We start from the raw sequence: 20,841 nt of genomic DNA on the forward strand, positions 1-20,841 counted from the left end.
CAGAGAAAAACAAATATCTAAGCTTACATACTGTACTGATAACATTTTTATATTGTACATAACTAGATCTCAGCTATGTTCTTTCAATTAGAGACAAAGTAACTGAATTTTTAGAAAGTGGCAGTCTCTCTCTAATAAACAGCTTTTTAAAAAAATAAATACTTTTAATAAGTACCAAGCAATTAGTTATTTTAGATTTAATCCAATTCCACCTCAAATTTATATGAACTTTTAGGTATTTGACATCAAAACAGAGCATAAGGGCATACAGAGAGAGCAACTGATTTTAAGATGTTTATTTTTCATTACTGATCCAAAATGGAGATAGCGGTCCAAGACTCTTAAGAAGGCATACAAAGTTAGTGCTTTAACCACTGCGCCACAGCAAATATTACCATTTTAAGATGTAATGTGTTTCTTCCTCTGCATGAATATATATATATATATATATATATATTCATGTATACTAACAAATGCCTTCTATAAAAATAGTTGGACTTGTTACTTATGCATTTTTACTGCACAGTTTGGAAATTAAAAGGGCATGAAGACAAATGCAGCTCATACATGCATTTTATTTGCCACAGGGAAATTAGAGGCCCCGTTACCTTTCACCCCACCTCACAATACTCAAAGCTGAGACAACTTCCAGCCACATAATTAGAAGCATATGTCTTCAGGTTCTGACTTCCCTTCAGGAATCTGCCACAGTTGGCAGGGAAGATGTGGATTGCCAATGCATAAACTCCTGTTGTTTTTTCAGCAGACTATCCAATGCAGACATTAGGAAAGTCATTGATCATTTACATTCTTTGCCCCCAACACATGGTCACTTGCAACTAATTCCTCAAGAGCTTTTTCTAGCAAGTGACCAGGGACCAACACCACTTATTGATGTAAGATGGCACCACCTGCTATCATGACATCTGAATCTGCCATGATAAGGAAACTTCTAAATGGAGCTTATGCCCGCTGCTCCCCTGCAGGCCATGGCAGAAGCAGGCACTGCATTTTCATTCCAGCAACGTCTCTCACAATGATCGCTGGATGTAGATCCTTTGCTTGTTGTCAAGAAAAATGACATTAACGTATCAGCGGCTTCCAACGTTTGCCTGTGTAAGCTCAGCAATCTTAATTTTCGCAGTTCTCTTAAATGGATGTAAAAGCTAGTTACAGTATTTGCAGCCAAAAGGCAAAGGCTATTAAATCAACAGAGCAGACTGCTTGGTGCTCCATGAATATTCTAAAAAATAGCGAGTTAGAAAAGATGGAGTAATCCTTTTGTTATTTCTTTTCTTTTCTTTTTCTCAAACTAAAGTGGTACTAGTAGTAGTCTTCATAGATCTTAGGGTTCAGGCAATAAAGGAGGGCACCCCCAAATGAAAATATAGTTGCACCCCAAGCCAGGCCATAGCCCCAATTGAACTCATGGTATATTTTCAAGTTGACTGTCTCGATGAACTTGACTGGATAAAGGACTAGGCTGCACGCCTGAAGAACAACTGAAAGAGAAATTAACCAAAAGTCAAAAGAGGGTTTTACTTATTTACAAAAACACAACAAACATTACCAACACTCATATTAAAAATGCCTTAGGTTACATGAACCTATTTGAGCTAGCAGCAAAAGAAATAGCAGCTTATCGGTATAGAGAACAATTACATGAATTGGAAGAAATTTGGACCTCGCTTCTTGATACATTTGGGTAAAGAATGCTGAGATAGCTCAAGTAATGCTAAACTTCCATTCCATCTGATCTCTCTGCTTTTCCCCTCCCTCTGTCTGTCCTCCAATCTCCTCCTTCCCTTTTTAAAAAAAGTGTTACCCCCACACACAGTCCAACATTATTTCTCTGTAATACCATCTGATTTTCTGTTGTTTGGTCTTGCAGCTTTAATAAGTTTTAAAGTGCATAACTGCATAATTTAACTGGCTATCTTGTGAAATGTGAAGTATTTGGTAATATATACAAACAGCAAATCATTTACCTTTTTGTATTTTTAAAAAAATAATCATAAAAATGCCTTTGGTCCAATTTTTATATGTATATATTGCTCTATTTGTATGTAAAAATAAACTAACACAAACTTTATTTAATCTATAGAGCATATAGCAACTCCAATATATTCCCGAGGAGATGAACAAATGTTATTGTTATTGTATAATTATATGATTCTATTTGTTCCCTGGAGATTTAAAGCAGCAGCAATCTCTTCCCAATGTCCTTTTCACTACCTTTTTTAGTCTGGAGTTTGGATTCTTTCTGTAATAAAACAAAAATGACTAATCTAATGGACACTACAAATAGAACACATCGAAGATGAGGAGGAATAAAGGAACCTGAAGAAATACAGTCCACACTCAACCAATTTATTTTAAACAAGGAGCAATGTGTGATATTAATATGTCCAATTACAATATAATTCTTATGGAATTATGTAGACATCACCCACTGTAATCAGAATTAGTAATATTATATGGATTAACAAAGGAATTCATAAAGTTTTGTCACCTATCGTAAAGTCATAAAACTCCACTAACGTGGAAAAATATTTGCTGCATACAGTAAATACAGAGAGGAAAAACATGTCTGGCTCAAAACTTACAAAACAGAGCAAATTCTAGGAAGCGAGATGCTTAAAAATCATTATTTTCTATTATACTGTTCCTGAGAGAGTACGACCATTTCATACAGCAAGAGGTATATGCTCCAAACACATTTGCAATGGAATTCAATAAACGTGATAACTATTCTGCTGTATCCTAACCAGTTGTAATATGCTTACAGTGAGAGTGCACTGTGTGTGCGTGCACGGATGAAGAACCTAATTTTCTATTTGGAGAGCTCAGTTTTATAAGGGTCCATTCTTCCCTAATGCAGGTACATAACTACCATTAGCATAATTGGGATAAACAGTTATTGGGTTCAATACAAGGATAAGTTGTCATAATGTCAGATTTGGACCTTAGCGTCCAAAATATGGGGGTTAGCATGAAAACCTCGAAGCTTAGTTACCAGCTTGCAACTGGTAAAGCTGCAACCACCCAAAAAATTAGAGTGTTTTGGGGCACTCTGGTCCCCCCGAAACCCTTCTCCGGGGACCCCAAGACCCAAATTCCTTGAGTCTCACAACAAAGGGGAATAAACCATTTCCCTTCCCTTCTCCCTTCCAGGTGTTCCCTCCCTGGGTTCCTGGAGAGATACACAGAAGCAAGCTCCGTGAACTAAACAGAGGGATTCCACCCTCTCTATTTCCAGTCCTGGAAAACACAAGTACTTCCCTCTTCACCCAGAGGGAATGCAAAGTCAGGCTAGTAAATCTAACACACAGAGATTTCCCCCTGACTTCTTCCTCCCACCAATTCCCTGGTGAGCACAGACTCAATTCCCTGGAGTTCCCCACTAAAGAAAAACTCCAACAGGTCTTAAAAAGAAAGCTTTATGTAAAAAGAAAGAAAAAATACATAAAAATGGTCTCTCTGCATTAAGGTGACAAATACAGGGTCAATTGCTTAAAAGAATATTGAATAAACAGCCTTATTCAAAAAGAATACAATTCAAAGCACTCCAGCAAGTATACACATGTAAATACAAAATAAAAACCATATAAATCACTATCTTATCTTTTGTACTTACAACTGGGAAACAGAAGATTAGAAAGCAGGAGACAGAAAAAATCCTTCCCATAGCCGAGAGGGACAGACACAAGACAAAGAACCAAGAACTCAGACACAAACTTCCTTCCACCCAGATTTGAAAAAGTCTTGTTTCCTGATTGGTCCTCTGGTCAGGTGTTTCAGGCTACTCCTTTCCAGGTAAAAGAACATTAACCCTTAGCTATCTGTTTATGACATAAGTGGATGACATTTAATGGCCTGTATTATGCAGGAGGTGAGACCAGATGATCTAATGGTCCCTTCTGGCCTTAAACTCTATGAACTGCACGAGTACAAGAGGAGAAAAGACACCACAGCAATATGATTTCCAGCCTTTTCTCATCCTAAATACACAGTGTGCCCCTGATCTCATGAACATTTAAGCAGATGATTAATTTTGTGCACAGGACCATCCCATGATTTCAGTGGGACTATTCACAACCACAATGATAAGCACATGCTTAAGTAATTGCAAAATTGGGGCATATACTGTTGAAAGCACAGTATCTGATATGATAGCAGAGTTTTTTAAACAAATATATTAAATGTAATAAAAATTAGAAAGCTATTTAGAGATAATTCTCTATGAGCCCAATGCCAGATTAAAATTACACTGAAAAAAAGACTATTCTGAATTACAGAATTCTGTCTGAAATTACATTGGAAAATTATAATAAAATGAAATACATCTTAATTGTATTACCCTGGTGTTTAAACATTTATTGCACAAAAAATCATTTTAATTTTGCTTTTTATATCCTCCCTGTGCACTCTTTTCCTCTTTTAAGTAAATGGCTTTAGTGCTACTAACAGTTGCCAATTTGACTGCACTAGAGACTAAAGCCCTCATTTTACTTACAGAACAGGAACTGCAACAGCAATAGTGCAAAACTGTCCTGTCAATGCATCTCAACCCAACACTGTCTCATAATCTGACTTCCTGCACATTGCAGGCTACAGAATCTGACCCACCCACTCCTGTAACAAACCTATAACCTCTGGCTGAGTTACTCAAGCCCTTAAATCATGATTTTAAAGATGTCAACTTACAAAGAATCAATCATTTACTCTAGTTCAAACTAGCAAATGATGCATGCCCCATGCGAAAGAGGAAGGTGAAAAATCCCCAGAATCCCTGTCCTTCTGATCTGGGAGAAAATTCCTTCCTAACCCCAAATGCAGTGATCAGCTAGACTTTATGCATGTCAGCAAGACCCACCAGACAGACACCTGGGAAAGAATTCTCCTCCTCATCTACTGTCCCATCTCCAGTCATTGGAGATATTTGCTACTAGCAGTCACAGCTGGACCACATGCCATGGTAGGCAATCTCATCATAGCATCCCTTCCATAAACTTATCAAGCTCAGTCTTGAAGCCAGTTAGGATTTTTTGCCCCTACTGCTCTCCTGGGAAGGCTGTTCCAGAACTTCACTACCTTGATGGTTAGAAACCTTCATCTAATTTCAAGCCTAAAATTTGTTGATGGCCAGTTTATATCCATTTGTTCTTCTGTCAACATTGGTGCTTAACTTAAATAACTCCTCTTCCTCCATGGTATTTACAGAGAGCAATCATATCTCCCCTCAGTCTTCGTTAGGTTAGACTAAACAAGGCAAGTTCCTCAAGCCTTCTCTTATAAGGTAAGTTTTCCATTCCTCTGTTCATCCTAGTAACCCATCTCTGCACCTGTTCCAGTTTGAATTAATCTTTCTTAAACATGGGTGATCAGAACTGCACACACTATTCCAGATGAGGTCTCACTAGTGCCTTTTATAATGATACTAACACTTCCCTGTATACTAGAAATACCTCGCCTCATGTATCCTAGGATTGCATTTCCCTTTTTTTACAGCCACATCACATTGGTGGCTCATAGTCATTTTGTGATCAACTATTACACCCAGGTCTTTCACCTCCTTTGTCGCTTCCAACTAACAAATCACCAGATTATAGCAAAAATTCTTGTTGTTAGTCCCTAAATACGTGACCTTGCAATTTACACTATTTTTCATCCCATTTTTATTACTCCAATTTATAAGCTCATGCAGATCATCTTGTTTGATATTCTGGTCCTCCTCCGTATTGGCTATACCTCCCAACTTTGTGTCATTCGCATATTAGCACACTCCCACTTCTTGTGCCAAGATCATGAATGAAAATGTTCAATAAGATTGGTCCTAAAACCAGTCCCTGAACAACTCCACTAGTAACCTTCCTTCAGCCTGAGAGTTCACCTTTCAGTCTGACGCATTGTAGTCTCCCCTTTAACCACTTGCTTATGAATCTTTCAGTTTTTGTACTGTTCCCCATCTTCTCCAATTTAACTAATAATTCCTCATGTGGAACAGTATCAGATGCCTTACTGTAATCCAGGTAGATTAGATCTACTGCATGTCTTGCCTAAAAAAAAAATAAAAATCAGTTATCTTTTCAAAGAAAGATCAGGTTGGCCTAGCATGATCTACCATTTGTAAAACCATGCTGTATTTTATCCCAGTTACCATTTACCTCTATGTCCTTAACTACTTTGTCTTTCAAAATTCGTTCCAAGGTCTTGTACACATCCTAGGTCAAACTAACAGGCCTGTGGTTTCCTGGGTCACCTTTTTTCCCCTCTTTCTAAAAAATAGGAACTACATTTGCAATTCTCCATTTACAGAATCATTAAAAATCCTTGCTATTGGGCTTGCAATTTCATGTGCCAGTTCCTTTAATAATCTTGGATGGAGATTATCTGGGAGCTCCCCAATTTGGTTTTATGGAGCTGTTTGAGTTTGACTTCCACTTCATATGCGGAAATTTCTACCTTCATATCTTCATTTCCATTAGCCATCCTGTCACTACCACTAAACTCCTCATGACCCATATTAAAAAGTAGGGTAAAGTATTAGTTTAGGTGTTGGGCCATGCCTAGATTATCTTTAATTTCCACCTCATCCTCAGTGCTTAGTGATATCATTTCTTGTGATCCCATTTGTTTCCTTGTTTTCTTTTTATTTATATGGCTAAAGAATCTTTTACTATGGTTTTAATTTTGTTAGCTAGGTCCAAATCGGCTTACCTTTGGCACTTCTCACTTTTTCCCTTTATCTTCTGACCTCCAAGAGGGAGCTTCCCTTATGGAGCCTTCCCACCTTCCATTCCTTGTAGGCTTTCTGCTTTCTCTTAATCACTTGTTTGAGATGCTCTCTCATCCAGTTTGGTCTGCAATCCTTCCCTATGAACTTTTCCCCCCCGATTGGGATGCAATTTTCAGATAGTTTCTGCAACTTTGACTCAAAATAATTCCAAGCCTCCTCTGTATTCAGTTCCTTGACTTCTTTGGCCAGTCCACTTTCCTAACTAATTCCCCTATTTTTTTTAAAAAGTTAGGTCTTTTGAAATTGAGGACCCTTGTTGCAGATCTGTTTTTGTTTGTCCTTTCATTTAGTTTAAACTGAATTAGCTCATGACCACTCAAACCGAGGCTGTCCTCTACAATCAGTTCTTCTATGAGGCCCTTACTACTCACTAACACCAAATCTAAATTGGCATCACCTCTTGTTGGTTCAGTGACTATCTGATGAAGAAATCTGTTAGCCATCCCATTTCAGGAATATCTGGGCCTTACTATTATTAGAAGCACTTGTCCTCCAATCTATATCTGGAAAATTAAAACCTCCTATAATCTTACAATTCCCAGTAATATTTATTTCATTAAATTACTAAAGAGGTCTCTATTCATATCCAAAGTGGATCCCGGGGTCTGTAGCAGACCCCAAGTACTAACCCAGTGAAGCCTCTGTTGCCATTCTTCCCCCCAAGTGATTTTGACCCAAAAAGACACTGTTTTATCCATTCTATCACTTTTCATTTCTTAAGAGTCTACCTTGTCATTAATATCCAATTCTACTCCATCACTTTTACATTTATTTCTGTCTTTCCTGAATAGCACATACCCTTTAATACCTGTATTTCAGTCATTACTAGTGTTCCACCATGTTTCTGTTATCCCTATAATATCTGGTTCCTCTTCTGCACCAGAAGTTCTACTTCCCGAGTTTTGTTACCGAGGCTCCTTGCACTGGCCTACAAATGTATTAGTTGTTTCTGCTTGGCTTCACCAAGATTCTTCACCTAATTAGGTATGGTCATTCTACTGCCAGTATCACCTACCTGTCTGTTAGTGTCATTGGTACTGGCACTTTCTTTCCTCTTGATGTCCATTCTCCTACCCTTTATTTTTCCTTTTTCCACTGCTGTATCCTCTCTTACTTGATTTTCCTCCCACTCAATATTAGAATCAGGCATGAACATCTCCCAGCCATTTCCCATGAATTCCTAGTTTAAAGCTCTTTTAAACAGTTGTGCAAACCTCCATCCCAGAAATCTGTTTCCCTCCCTACTCACGTGGATTCCATCCCACAAGAACGGTCCTCTGTCCATGAATGCCTCCCAGTGATCGAACATCCCAAAGCCCTTCTTATTGAACCACTGCATGAGCAATCTGTTGATCATCATAATCTTGTCTTGCCTTCATTCTCATCATCTCGGGACAGGTAGAATCCCACTGAATATCACCTGAGTCTCCATTTTTAATGCATCTTCCCCATCCTGGCATAGTCTCCTTTGATGCATTCCAGTGAGAATCCAGTTGTGTCATCTGTTCTCACATGAAGGACAACCAGTGGATTATTTCCTGCTCCCATATCTTAGCTCCCAGCAGACAGCACACCTTTCTGTTCTCCAGATCAGCTCCGGTGACAGGTCCCTTTGTCCTTCTTAGTAGGATGTCCCCAATCACATAGACCTGCCTCTTCCCGATGGTTGCAATTCTCTGGCCTTCCTCCTTCCGTTCTCTCTGGCTGCAAGTCCTCATATCTTTTGTTCTCTCCTGCAATCTTCCGCGAGTCATCCTCTATCCTCCTGGGGCTTTGAACTCTGGCTATCTCCATCGATTTTTCCCCTCTTATTGTAAAACTAGCTGCTCTTTTCTTCTTTGCCCTCCCGTCTTCTGTTACGGTCTGCTGTGCCCTTTCATTTTCCAACTCAGCAAACCTGTTCCTGAGCTCTATTTCTCCTTCAGCAGCCAACCTTTCCCTCTGGCTGGTTCTTGTAATCACATGCTGTCATGCTATAATTCCCCACTCTGAACCTTAGCGTCCAAAAGATGGGGTACCAGCATGAATTCCTCTAAGCTCAATTACCAGCTTAGAACCTGTAGCGTTGCCACCAACCAGGAATTCCAGTGCCTGGTACACACTGGTCCCACCAAAACCTTGCCCAGGGATCCCCAAGACCCAGATCCTCTGGATCTTAACACAAGGAAAGTAAACCCTTTCCCTCACCGTTGCCTCTCCCAGACTTCCCCTCCCTGGGTTACCCTGGAAGATCACTGTGATTCAAACTCCTTGAATCTTGAAACAGAGAGGAAAATTCACCTTCCTCCCTCCTTCTCTCTCCCCCTCCCAGATTCTCCCTGAGCGAGAAAGTAATCCTGACACAGAGAGAAAATTAACCTCTCTCTCCCCCTTCCCTCCTTTCTCCCCACCAATTCCCTGGTGGATCCAGACTCAGTCCCCTGGGGTCTCACCAGAATAAAAAAACAATCAGGTTCTTAAACAAGAAAAGCTTTTAATTAAAGAAAGAAAAATAGTAAAAATTATCTTTGTAAATTTAAAATGGAATAGGTACAGGGTCTTTCAGCTATAGACACTGGGAATATCCTCCCAGCCTAAGTATACAAGTACAAATTAAAATCTTTTCAGCAAATACCAATTTGAACTCCTTTCAGCCAAATACACATTTGAACTCCTCCCAGCCAAATACACATTTGCAAATAAAGAAAACAACCATAAGCCTAACTCGCTCTATCTGCCTAGTACTCACTATTCTGACCTTATAAGAGCTTGTATCGGAGAGATTGGAGAGAAACCTGGTTGCACATCTGGTCCCTCTGAGCCCCAGAGTGAACAACAACCAAAAACTAATAGCACACACAAAAACTTCCCTCCCTCAATATTTGAAAGTATCCTGTCCCCTGATTGGTCCTCTGGTCAGGTGACAGCCAGGCTCACAGATCTTGTTAACCCTTTACAGGCAAAAGAGATATGAAGTACTTCTGTTCTATTAACTCTTACTTATCTGTTTATGACACATGCTTTCACTGGCCACTTTCCTCATCCAGCAATCTACTCTCACAGTTCTCCAGTCCAGCTTGAATCTGCTAGTCCTGAGTTTTCCCTTCAGCCTCCTCTCGTCTTCCAGCGATCATCATCTTAAATCCCCTTCAAAACTCAACCATATTGTCTACCTGCAAATCCAAACCTCAGCTCTTCGCTACCATCAGCTCGATCAGGCAGCATGTCATACAAACAAAGCACTTTTCAGGTACTGCTCCAGGATAATGTGAATGCCACAGCTTCCACATCCAGTCAACTTCATTGTCTCTTTCATTCCTTGAGTCACTACCAATGCTGCTTCTGTAGCTGTGACAGGCTTCCCTCTTAAGCTCCTATCAAGGAACCACCCCTCCCCTGCCCCCTGCCCCCCACCCACACAGTCCCTCTCCAAAACTCCCCTTACAAACTCCCACTCAAACTCCCCTGTTTCCAGCTCTGTTTGCTGGCTCCTATGCTACTGCTTCTGTCTTGCCAATGTGTCTCAGATGCAACAGAGTCCCATTAGTAAGAGGAGTTTTCTTCACCAATCAGTCTTTGGCCTCCCTCTCTCTCTGGTCACTCTGGATACAGGTTTCTGTGACATGGATGCCCATCCTCTAGGGATTGTTCTGGGGCCACCAGCTATCAACAGTAAAGATCTTCTGTTTAGGGTGATCACCTTTTCAAAAGGCAAAAGTGGAACACATGCAGGAGCCCTACCCCCTCCCTGGCCCCGCCCCCTTCTCCTCTTCTTCCCCGAGGCCCTACCCCAAGCTAGGCCAGAAGCCAGAGGGGAACGGTGCTGGGGGCCCAACAATAACCCTCAGCTAATGTCCTCCCCCTCCCACTCCCCACACACACCCAGGGTATGCCTCACAGGGCAGGTAGAGAGTCCAGGGCTACCCACAGTGGCCCGGGTTTCCTGGGCGGCTCTTACTACTGCCTGGCTCCAGCTTGTGGCCTGGCAAGGAGGAGCTAAGGCCCACTTCTGCTCTCCTACATTGGGAGGAGGCTGGCACAGCCCCTGAACAAAGAGCAGCACCACAGGGAGTTGGGGGGGAAATGCTGTCCCAGAGTCATTCAGCCTGGGACTGGGACTTGAACTCTGCATTTCTGGACTAACCCAACCAATTCAAGATGGGTAGTCACCTTACTTCTGTTGCTCCCAAACCACTGGAATGTTGTACAGACAGAACAGTCCATGCATATAGACCCAATTGCTAGATCTGGTCCTTAATTGAAAGCACCAAAAAAAAAAAAAAAAAAAAGATCCACACTATTCCTTAAACCAACTGGTCTCTCAACATTTAGGACTTGATCGTGATACTGCTACTTACACTGAGTTATTGCCACCTAGTCTACACTGAAGGCAATGAGAGCATGAGTGAAGTATGGTACTCCACAGCATGAGCAGAATTATCACAATCATGCCCTTAGCTTTTAAAAGAAAACTATTTCTCACTCTTCTCACGTTTGCTGTTCTTGGGTCTAATTCAAATCTCTCACTTGTTTTAAACTGGTGTAACTTAACTGATTTCATTAAGTTGCCTTGATTAGTTCTAGGAGTTAAACATCAGGCCCCATGGCTACGACTGTAAAAATAGCAACTTAAAGGTAGGTTTGTAAATCCATATTCAGACCATGAAACAAGTGGCCTAATTTGGAGAAGTGCTGAGCTTCAAGAAGCTCCCTCTGATTTTGGTTGTCACTAGCGGTGTTTCCAGGTGGTTGTTGCTGCTCTCTTGATTTAAGGACTGTCTTGGTGTACGAGTTTGGTATGTTTCACTAAGTTTACAATCAGTACACTTAGGAAAGTTTCTGTCGTGACTCACAAGCCTCAAACCCAGGTCCAGAAGGATTACAAGAGCAGCCACACTTTCGCTCTCCACATGGTGCCTTCTGACAACTTCTGATCCAGGACCCACAAAGCTCAGCCCCAGTCAGAGATAGACATCCCATTGGCTGCTCTGGGACTCTGCCAACTGGCCCGCTGGCCTCACATAAGCCAGCAACAGGAACAGGCAGCTATCTGAACAACTGAAATCCATCCTGCTTCTGCTCTTCTTTCCCTGGTCTGAACTCCTTGTATCCTGACCTGACCTAATCATGGCTACTGACTTGTGGCACTGATCCCCAGTTTGTCTCCTGCTTCTGACTTTACAGTCAGTTTATTCCTAATTGTGGACTCCAGCTCTGACCACTAGGTCTGGCTGCCCACAACCTGGCCCTGATAGTTTCTACCAAGCAGAAAGATTTTACCAGTATGAGAGACAGTTTCTGTACACAGGATGGGAAATGCTGCTGAAATTAGTAAAAAGCTTTCAACTGGCATGACACAAGGTTTGCGAGCACATTTTAACTGATGAATTCTACATATGCCAGCTACACACACAAGCTGCTAATTGCTCTCCCTAACACAATTTTAAGGTTATGGCTACCCAGTGTTAAATCTTTACATTCCACACAATTGAAATAAATGTATTAGTTAAGAACTTAAACAACATTTGAATGGAATTACTTTCAGAAATTCACAACCAATATGCAGTTACATGAAGTCATCAGATTACAGGTTACTAAAAAGAATATTAGATCCTGAATCCCATATTCAGATATTAATAAGGATCAGGACCTCAAGAAACAGAAGAGACAGAGATCTGGTGCAATGAAAGGGCAGGGGAGAGTAAAATAAATCAGATGTGTCAGATTAAACTGATTTGTTTTACAAATTTGGAAAACAAACACAAAAATGCCTTAATATGGTTACTGCATTGCATCCTTATAGGTCAGAGTTAACGTTGTTTGAGTGCTTTAACCATGCATTTCTATATCTTAATGTTTGGACTTCCCTTTTAAGCTTAACCTTAACTTAAATTTTCTGGGTTTTACTAATTTGTTTTGGGATAATTGCTATTTCCCAATAACAGTTTTTATCCTTAAGTTACTGATATGTATTCTCACCCTGCACTCCATTTTAAAATAGTTTTCTGTCTCGGAATACACATGTATAAGAGTTGTTTCACCACTGAAACACATCATCATTGTGGTGAAAGGCCCCAGCCAGCCCACAGCATGCTGTGCAACAGGGTAGGAAGGAAAATTTTGACCAATGACACCTGTGAAAACTCACACTCTCTTACAAAGGAACTTCATACTCAGATTTAGGAGAGCTTTTTTTTTCCCCCCAGAAAAGTCGCTGAACACATTTAGCTTTTGAACACATTTTGAAGTCCCATTGAAATTAATGAATAGTTCTGAAGAGGTATGGACTTAAGCATGTGCTTTAGTCCTTTTCCTGAACTGAGCCTCAAACTGAGTCATCTGGATATTAGTCTTTAAGGAGGACTCACACACACAGAGTAAACTGCACGGAAGTCAATGTACAGGCCTTGCAAAGAAAAAGAGATGAACTGATCTCACTGGAATTGAAACCTGTGGTTAAAGGGGCTGCATCTACATTAGTTTTTTTTTCCTTAATATTTTTTACTATTGCTACTACTGATCCATATGGGAGCACTTGTGTAGACTGATCATTGTTGTTGAAACCACTGTATTGTGCAACCCTGCGGCTGCTTCTTGCTAGCTCCCTCACCATTGTTCCTGCCTTTGTAGCAACAGTTGGAAGTGTTAAGAACACTGTCTAATGGAGACAAGTCTACAGAGACCAGGTCACGGGCGGCTTTAGGTATTTTGCTGCCCCAAGCATGGCAGGCAGGCTGCCTTCCATGGCTTGCCTGTGGGAGGTCCCCGGTCCCGCGGATTCGGCGGCACACCTGCCGGAGGTCTGCTGAATCCGCGGGACCAGTGGACACTCCACAGGCATGCTGCCAAAGACAACCTGCCTGCCGTCCTCGCGGTGACCAGCAGAGCGCCCCCTGTGGCTTGCCGCCCCAGGCACAAGCTTGGCGTGCTGGTGCCTGGAGCCGCCCCTAGGCCAGGCATGTTAAATCTGATGCGTACCGCTACTTAACCATCCCCTTTTCAGCTGAATTGAAAGGGCCTGCATTTTATGTACCCTTGTTTATGCCTGTATACACACTAAGCTTTCAAAGGTGCCAATTCGTTCAGTAGCCCAAGGGGGGGAAAAAAGCTGAAAATAAACTCTTGCTACTCAAAGTGTGCTAGTCCTTGTTACGAACTGAAATATTCAAGTCCAGAACAGTACAGGGCTTGTATAGTCACTAGATTTGGATTCTAATGAGCTGATAAGGGAAGTGAATTTCAAAGACATGGGCACTCGGATAGGAAGCGTGTGCCCAGCTCTCTGTCAGGAAGTGCTGAAATCCAGTCTCTGAAAGCAAGCATTTCCTAACTGATCTCCACTGCTCTGGAATTGTATAAGGCAAGAGTGAAGGGTCTCTCAGCTAGAACTGGCCCCAAACAGTCTGAACAGGGCTTTAGAGTACTATTCAGTGTTTTGGTGGTGGCCTTTAAAGAAAATTCCTGTCATAGTCCTAAAACTCATCAGAAGGGTGGGATTTCCTGCCAGCTCCCTAGCCAATCATTGTCTGGGAGCAGAAGGCTGACCCTATATCTTGCTGCCCAATCTCCTCGCACCTGAATACACGCTGCCACGTGAGTGGCTGGATGTGAGTGGCTCTGCTAATCAACTGCACAGCACTTCAATCAGTCCTGAGCGGATGCCCCAGCACACAGCTTAGAGGAAATACAGGCCCTGACACCATGACTGAGGGATTGATGTCAAAAGGGCACTTGGACTGTGTGTTTGCTGATAAAAGGTGCTGCAGTGATTTCAGGGTGAATTCCTGTCTCTCTAAAGACTGTAGGATGGGTCTCTGCCCCAAAACTAGCAGTAAGAGTTTGGAAAAATAGTTACCAAAGACAGGTGCCCCTACCAGAGAGTGTAACTCAAAATACAAATGAAATATACATTATTCTAAAACTAGATCATGCTTAAATACTCACAACTAATTCATGCCCTACTATGGAAACCCCTTTGGGGACACTCTTCAAATGTCAGTGTGTAAAGCTTCTGACACATTCTGCAAACAAGGGGCAGCATTTGCCTGCTCATTTTATTAGTAGTTTCTTATATTGTCCAGTGCTCAAAAGACACTATCTGGATGAGAGCTCCATTATTATAGGTGCTGCATGCAGGAAGAGACAGCCTCTGCCCTCAAGAGTATACAAACTAAAAGGCCAAGACATACCAAGGGTAGCGGGATATACAAACAAGCAAACAAGTGATCAGGTGATGATTGACTAGCATCTTGTTTGCTTCACAGTGTTTTGTAGAGGAGGGGCTTGTTTTTGTTTTTGTTTTTTTTTTTTTAATATAACTTGTCCTCAATTGCTCCTCTACTTACTCGTTGTTAACTTCAAATGTGTACTAAAAGGTAAACTATCCCTATCTGCTGTTCTAGCTAAACTTCTGCCCTGTGTTCGCCCACTCTCAATAATTAGCCAGGGTTGCTTCACTACCTGTTGCGCCTCTGCCTTCCTACTCCCCAAATATCCTACTACACAGGGCTGCCCAGGGGGAGGGGGCAAGTGGGGCAATTTTCCCCAGGCCCTGGGCCCCACAGGAGCCCCCCCGAGAATATAGTATTCTATAGTATTGCAACTTTTTTTATGGAAGGGACCCCCAAAATAGCTTTGCCCCAGGCCCCCATAATCCTCTGGGCAGCCCTGCTACCACACACACACACACACACACTTACTAGCTAAGGCCTTTTGCCGGGAGAAAAAAATAAAAGTGGTAGCCAATCACAAAAGCCCTCAACAATTGTCCAGCATCTAAAGTCTCTGGAGGCCACTCTCACCATATGATATGGGGTGGGCTGATTCTCATCCTTACACATTCTCATCTGCCCCAGTCACACACAGTCAGTGGCTCTAGGCACTTCTTTTGTTCCACCTGGAGTAGATATCTCCATCTGAAGGGAGGGGGAATAAATTCTTAAGCACAATCATGCAAGTTCCTGGAGCTGGAACCCTACAACCTCCAAAATATTCTGAAATCCACAAAGACAATCTGAATCTAGAGACATCTGCATGGAGGGCAAACGCCTCTGTGCTCCAGCTTAGACGTCCCTAATAGCATCACAGGTCTCGCATGTGATGCCTGGCCCCTGTCCAACTCCAAAGATAGTGTTGAAAGAAGAGCTGTGACCCTTAGGAACAAATGACAACATCAGCATTAAATCCCAAAACCATTTCCCACAGATCTGCCAGGCAACGTTGCACAGGCAGCTTTTTGTGGCCTCACCGTATCCCTCCCTCCAACACATTTTGGGCCATGGCTCTCAAATACAAACAACCTAGGGTAAAGGAAACAGGTAAATTATCTTCCACATGGTAGAGCATTAATATAGTCATACTGATGTAGGTAAGTATAAAGGACAGAATTTGTTGTAATAAACAAGCAAATTTATTTTAATCCCAGTGGAAAACATTGGGATTCTTTCTCCAGCTCTCTCTGAAAAGAGAAAGCAAGGCTTTTATAAAAAAAAGAAAAAGCTACAAATTTAATAATATATTAATTAAGCAATAAGTCATGATAGGCAGTATATTTCTGGGCAATTACTGCACAGTATTAAGAGACATGGAGTCAAAGGCCAAATGAGAAACCACCGGAGAAGTACAATAATCCCATTTCCCTAGAAATTAACTGCCTGGAGTGTTTTATAATGTTATGGTCGAAGGTGAGTTTAAAAAAATAAGAGAGAGAGACTAGTGCATTCATTTAGTGGGCATGCATCAGTTAATTCACACAGATCAAAGGGATCCATTTCTACTCAAGATTTCTGAACCCATTTTGAATTTTCTCAGAAAAAGCAAATGACAGAAAACAGTAATATTACATGCATGCATAAAATATGTGCATATCCCTGCTAAATTGCAGCAGGCCAACTGTATTAATACATACAGCAGGGGGCAGCAGGATCCTTCCCCAGAGTTTTGTTTCAGCTCTAAATACCGTTCAAATTCTGAAAGCTTATCTTTTCATATCCTTGAAAATGGCTTTTTTTAAACCCATCTAGCAGACTAGATGTATCTGTCAGTCTCTTCATTATGGGCTATCAGAGAGGCTTAATCTGTTGGCTCCAGCACAGATATGATTGACAGGATGAGCGGAAGCCATACTTGATGGATCTCCTAGTGGGGGGAGGGGGAAGGGAGGGGGGAAATATATCATTTACTGGCCAAGCCAAAAAACACCAGAATGTATAATAGGACAGGATTTGGTAAGGCAATTTTATACTGTATTACAGAATTCTTGGGCCTATTTGTTTTTAAAGGTCTTTCTTAAGGTCTCTCTTTATCTCTGCATAAATTGTTCCACTTTGGTGTTTTGAAAAACCAAAGAAGAGCTTTACAGTATATGACAACCATTAAAATTAATAACTAAGAGTTAACCAATTAAATTAATTCCTCTGGTGGCGCAGAAGCAGAAATAAACACCTTTAAAATTTAATCCTATTTATTTTCATCCTTATGGCTTCAAGGGTTCATTCACCTTTACAAATTGATTGTTCAAATTTTAAAAAAGAACATGAAAACTTATCAGAATGGGCTTCAAGAAGAATAAAGGGGGACATGAAACAACACAAAAATAACCTACTCAAAAAGCTGATACTTTTGAGTTATTACCTGCAGTCCCTCATGCAGCAGGTACTTAAGACAATAATTATTTGTTTGCATTGGATTTAGAAGCTGCAAGAGTGCAAATGTAAAAATTATTGGCCTATTAAAAACTGATATCCCAAAAATGCTTAATACTATTTAGCATAAGAAAAATGAAATGTCTCTGAACTATTATGACTACAGTGGACATGTACTGCATGAAACTGAAACTGTGTTCATAACATTTTAAACACAGTTCTGGAAGTGATTAGTTTATTTACCTGCTGCAAAGAGCATGACTGCGAGTGGTCTGTAGAACCGCCTTCGCGAACCCACACAGATCGAGATCAAACCAATCAGGAAAGCTATGAGAATGATGGTAGCACCGCCCAGAAGCAAAGCGAGAGTCGCTATCTGCCAGTCTAGAAAGAAAAAGAAATAAAAACAATTGCAGTAAAACAAACACACACTTCCCCTACAGAGGAAAAAAGAACTATGAAGGGTACAGAGCACATCAAGACCTGAGGAAACTCACAACCATTTTTTTTTTTAAATAAGCGCAAATCCTTCAGGAGTTTTTAAATGCTTCATATGATAGATACAAGTTAAAAGGCAAATCCTGCAATCCTTTCTCAAGATTCAACTGGGAGTTTGCCTGAGGAACAATTGCAGGAGCTGAGTCTTTGGCTTTGTCCAGCTTAGGAAGAGAGGACAAGGTTCGGTCAGGATTAGTTAACATGTGTTAGTTTAGTCCAATCTAAATCACAGCTTTCCCCAGTATTAACCTTTATTCTCCATTATTCTACATGTCCTCTGCAATGGTGGTTGAAGCATGATGGGACATATGAATCTTTAGCGCATCTATCATGTAAATATCTTGTGACGCTGTCTACAACAGTGCCATGAGAACACCTGTTTTCACTTTCAGGTGACATTGTGAACAAGAAGGGGGCAGCATTATCTCCTGCAAATGTAAACAAACGTGTTTGTCTGAGGAATTGGCTGAACAAGAAATAGGACCGAGCAGATTTGTAGGCTCTAAAGTTTTACATTGTTTTATTTTTTAATGTGGGGGGGGGGGCGATTGTACAGAATTCTACATTTGTAAGTTCAACTTTCATGATAAAGAGATTGCACTACAGTACTTGTATTAGGTGAATTGAAAAAAACTATTTTGTTTTTACAGTACAAATATTTGTAATCAAAATGATAAAGTGCACACTGTACTCTTCGTATTCTGTGTTATAATTGAAATCAATATACTTGAAAATGTAGAAAACAAAAATTTTTAAGTAAATGGTATTCTATTATTGTTTAACAGTATGATTAAATCACAACTTTTTTAATCACTTGACAGCCCTAGTTAATACCTTGACTTGAAAGGGTCAAGGCTGACTCTCACGAGGAGCATTGTGGGGTCTGATCACCCATTTATGAGTATGAAATGGGAAATGCCGTAGCCACACAAAAAAAAAATCTTGAAGGGGAAAAAAAAGAAGACACATTCAATAATCTGAATCATGAGACTCAGAGAAAGGAGGGAGATATTACAAGCAAGAATTCATTTTGAACTAAAAACAAGGATAAATTCAGAAATTTCCCAGTGCTACAGTAATGACTGTAATAAGCAGAATGGGCCAATTCCTGAAGTCCTTACTCTAGAGGCAAATCCTTACTTTGGAAAAACTCCCAATGAAGTCAATGGAAGCTTCATTTAGATATAACTGCAGGAACTGGCCCAGTGATAATTCACAATCATCTTAGCAGTCTGGAATCAAGCATTTCTGTACACTGGAAAATCCACCCCATGTAGAGGGCCAGACAATCCCTAATTTGAGGGCCTTGTGCTGACTACCTGCAAAGAAGCAGATTTCAACCTTAGGCCTTGGCTACACTAGAGAGTTGCAGCACTGGTGAGGGGGTTACAGCGCTGCAACTTAGGATGTGGCCACACTTGCAAAGCACGGCCAGCGCTGCAACTTCCTGGTTGCAGCGCTGGCTGAACACCCGGTCGAGCCTCAGGTGTAGCGATTCCAGCGCTGGTGATCCAGCGCTGGTCAGCAAGTGTGGAACCCACCAGCGCTTTTATTGACCTCCGGGGTATAAGGAGGTATCCCAGAATTCCTGTCCACAACAAACTGGAAGAAAGGGAGAGCTCGGAGTTCAGCCAAACTGCTTATTTAAAAAACAAACACAGCTCCTGTTTGCTGAGCGAGCGGAGGCAGGCAGGGGAATTACTTTGGAATGTACACAGCTGTTTGCTTGAAGAGAGAAACAGCACGCTCACACGGCAGAGGGGGAGGGGGAAGTCCATGTTGAGCAGATGCTTATCTGGTCTGATGGCTATTTAGGAGTACATAATTTGCATTTAGTCAATGAGAGAGGGGTCAGGGAAGGGGGTCAGAACTTTTAAAATGATTGAAGGTAGGCACTGTGTGTCTTCCAGTCCTTAGAACTTGCAAGGCAGGGAGCTGAGAACAGTGTCAACTCCAAAAATCTGTTCTCTCTGTCTCCTCCACGCTCCCTGTCACATTCCACCCCACCCCCCTCTTTTGAAAAGCACGTTGCAGCCACTTGAATGCTGGGATAGCTGCCCACAATGCACCACTCCCAACAGCGCTGCAAATGCTGCAAATGTGGCCACATTGCAGCGCTGGTAGCTGTCAGTGTGGCCACACTGCAGCGCTGGCCCTACACAGCTGTACGAACACAGCTGTAACTACCAGCGCTGCAGAACTGTAAGTGTAGCCATGGCCTTAGTCCCATTGCAACAATGTGGATCAAGCAAGAGTATCATAGCAACAACTCCAGTCATTCCGAACTAGAAAAGAGATAATCACCAACACAAATCCCTACAATGAGTTTGTGGGGAGAAAAACAACTATGGATACTTTGGATTTCTCACTGTCTGGCACATCTAGCGCTGATATTTCACTTGGAATAGAATAGCAAAGTGTATGACTATTAACTTTGTACCGAAGAACTGATTTAAGACCTCATTTTCAGCATAGATTTAGAGATCAAACTTTACCAGAATAAGATCAAATCAAGAAGAATAAATTGCCCAGAAACCTTAAATGTATTTTAAAGGCGAACAAGTAAAATATGTTCAAAATTAAGCACATTTTGGTGTCAATAACTAGTTAGAAGGACTCCTACAGTATGGATGAAAGAAATGAAGAGGAAGCTGTGAAAAAGGAAGTTTGAAATTGTGAATGCATTTCTAAATGAAAACAGTATTTTTTTTGAAAAGCCATATTTGTGCATGTATATGTTTTATTGCCATGCTACTTACATGTTTATGCCTATATTTTGTCACTTTAATTACTGAAAAATACCCAAAGAATATTTCAAACTATTTATTCTTTGTTTTCTTAGCTAAGCAATCATTAGGAAGACAAACGTTCAGGTGATACTTGTTACCTCTGTTCCCCTAAAAACCAACCCAGGGTCATACT

At 41.2% G+C, this 20,841-nt stretch overlaps 1 protein-coding gene across 1 annotated transcript in view; it reads right to left on the minus strand.

The window, feature by feature from the left end:
* Nucleotides 1–761: 761 nt before the first annotated feature.
* Nucleotides 762–20,841, minus strand: part of TMEM47 (transmembrane protein 47) — a 37,052-nt gene continuing 16,972 nt past the window's right edge. Inside the window, exons 2-3 of the mRNA XM_030575640.1 lie at nucleotides 17,665–17,805; nucleotides 762–1,502 (exon numbers count right to left, since the gene is read on the minus strand). Of these exons, the coding sequence (XP_030431500.1) occupies nucleotides 1,324–1,502; nucleotides 17,665–17,805 (320 nt within the window). The 3' untranslated portion in view covers nucleotides 762–1,323. The remainder of the gene's footprint in view (nucleotides 1,503–17,664; nucleotides 17,806–20,841) is intronic.

Source organism: Gopherus evgoodei, chromosome 1 (assembly GCF_007399415.2).
Source record: "Gopherus evgoodei ecotype Sinaloan lineage chromosome 1, rGopEvg1_v1.p, whole genome shotgun sequence".
NCBI lineage: Eukaryota > Metazoa > Chordata > Testudines > Testudinidae > Gopherus > Gopherus evgoodei.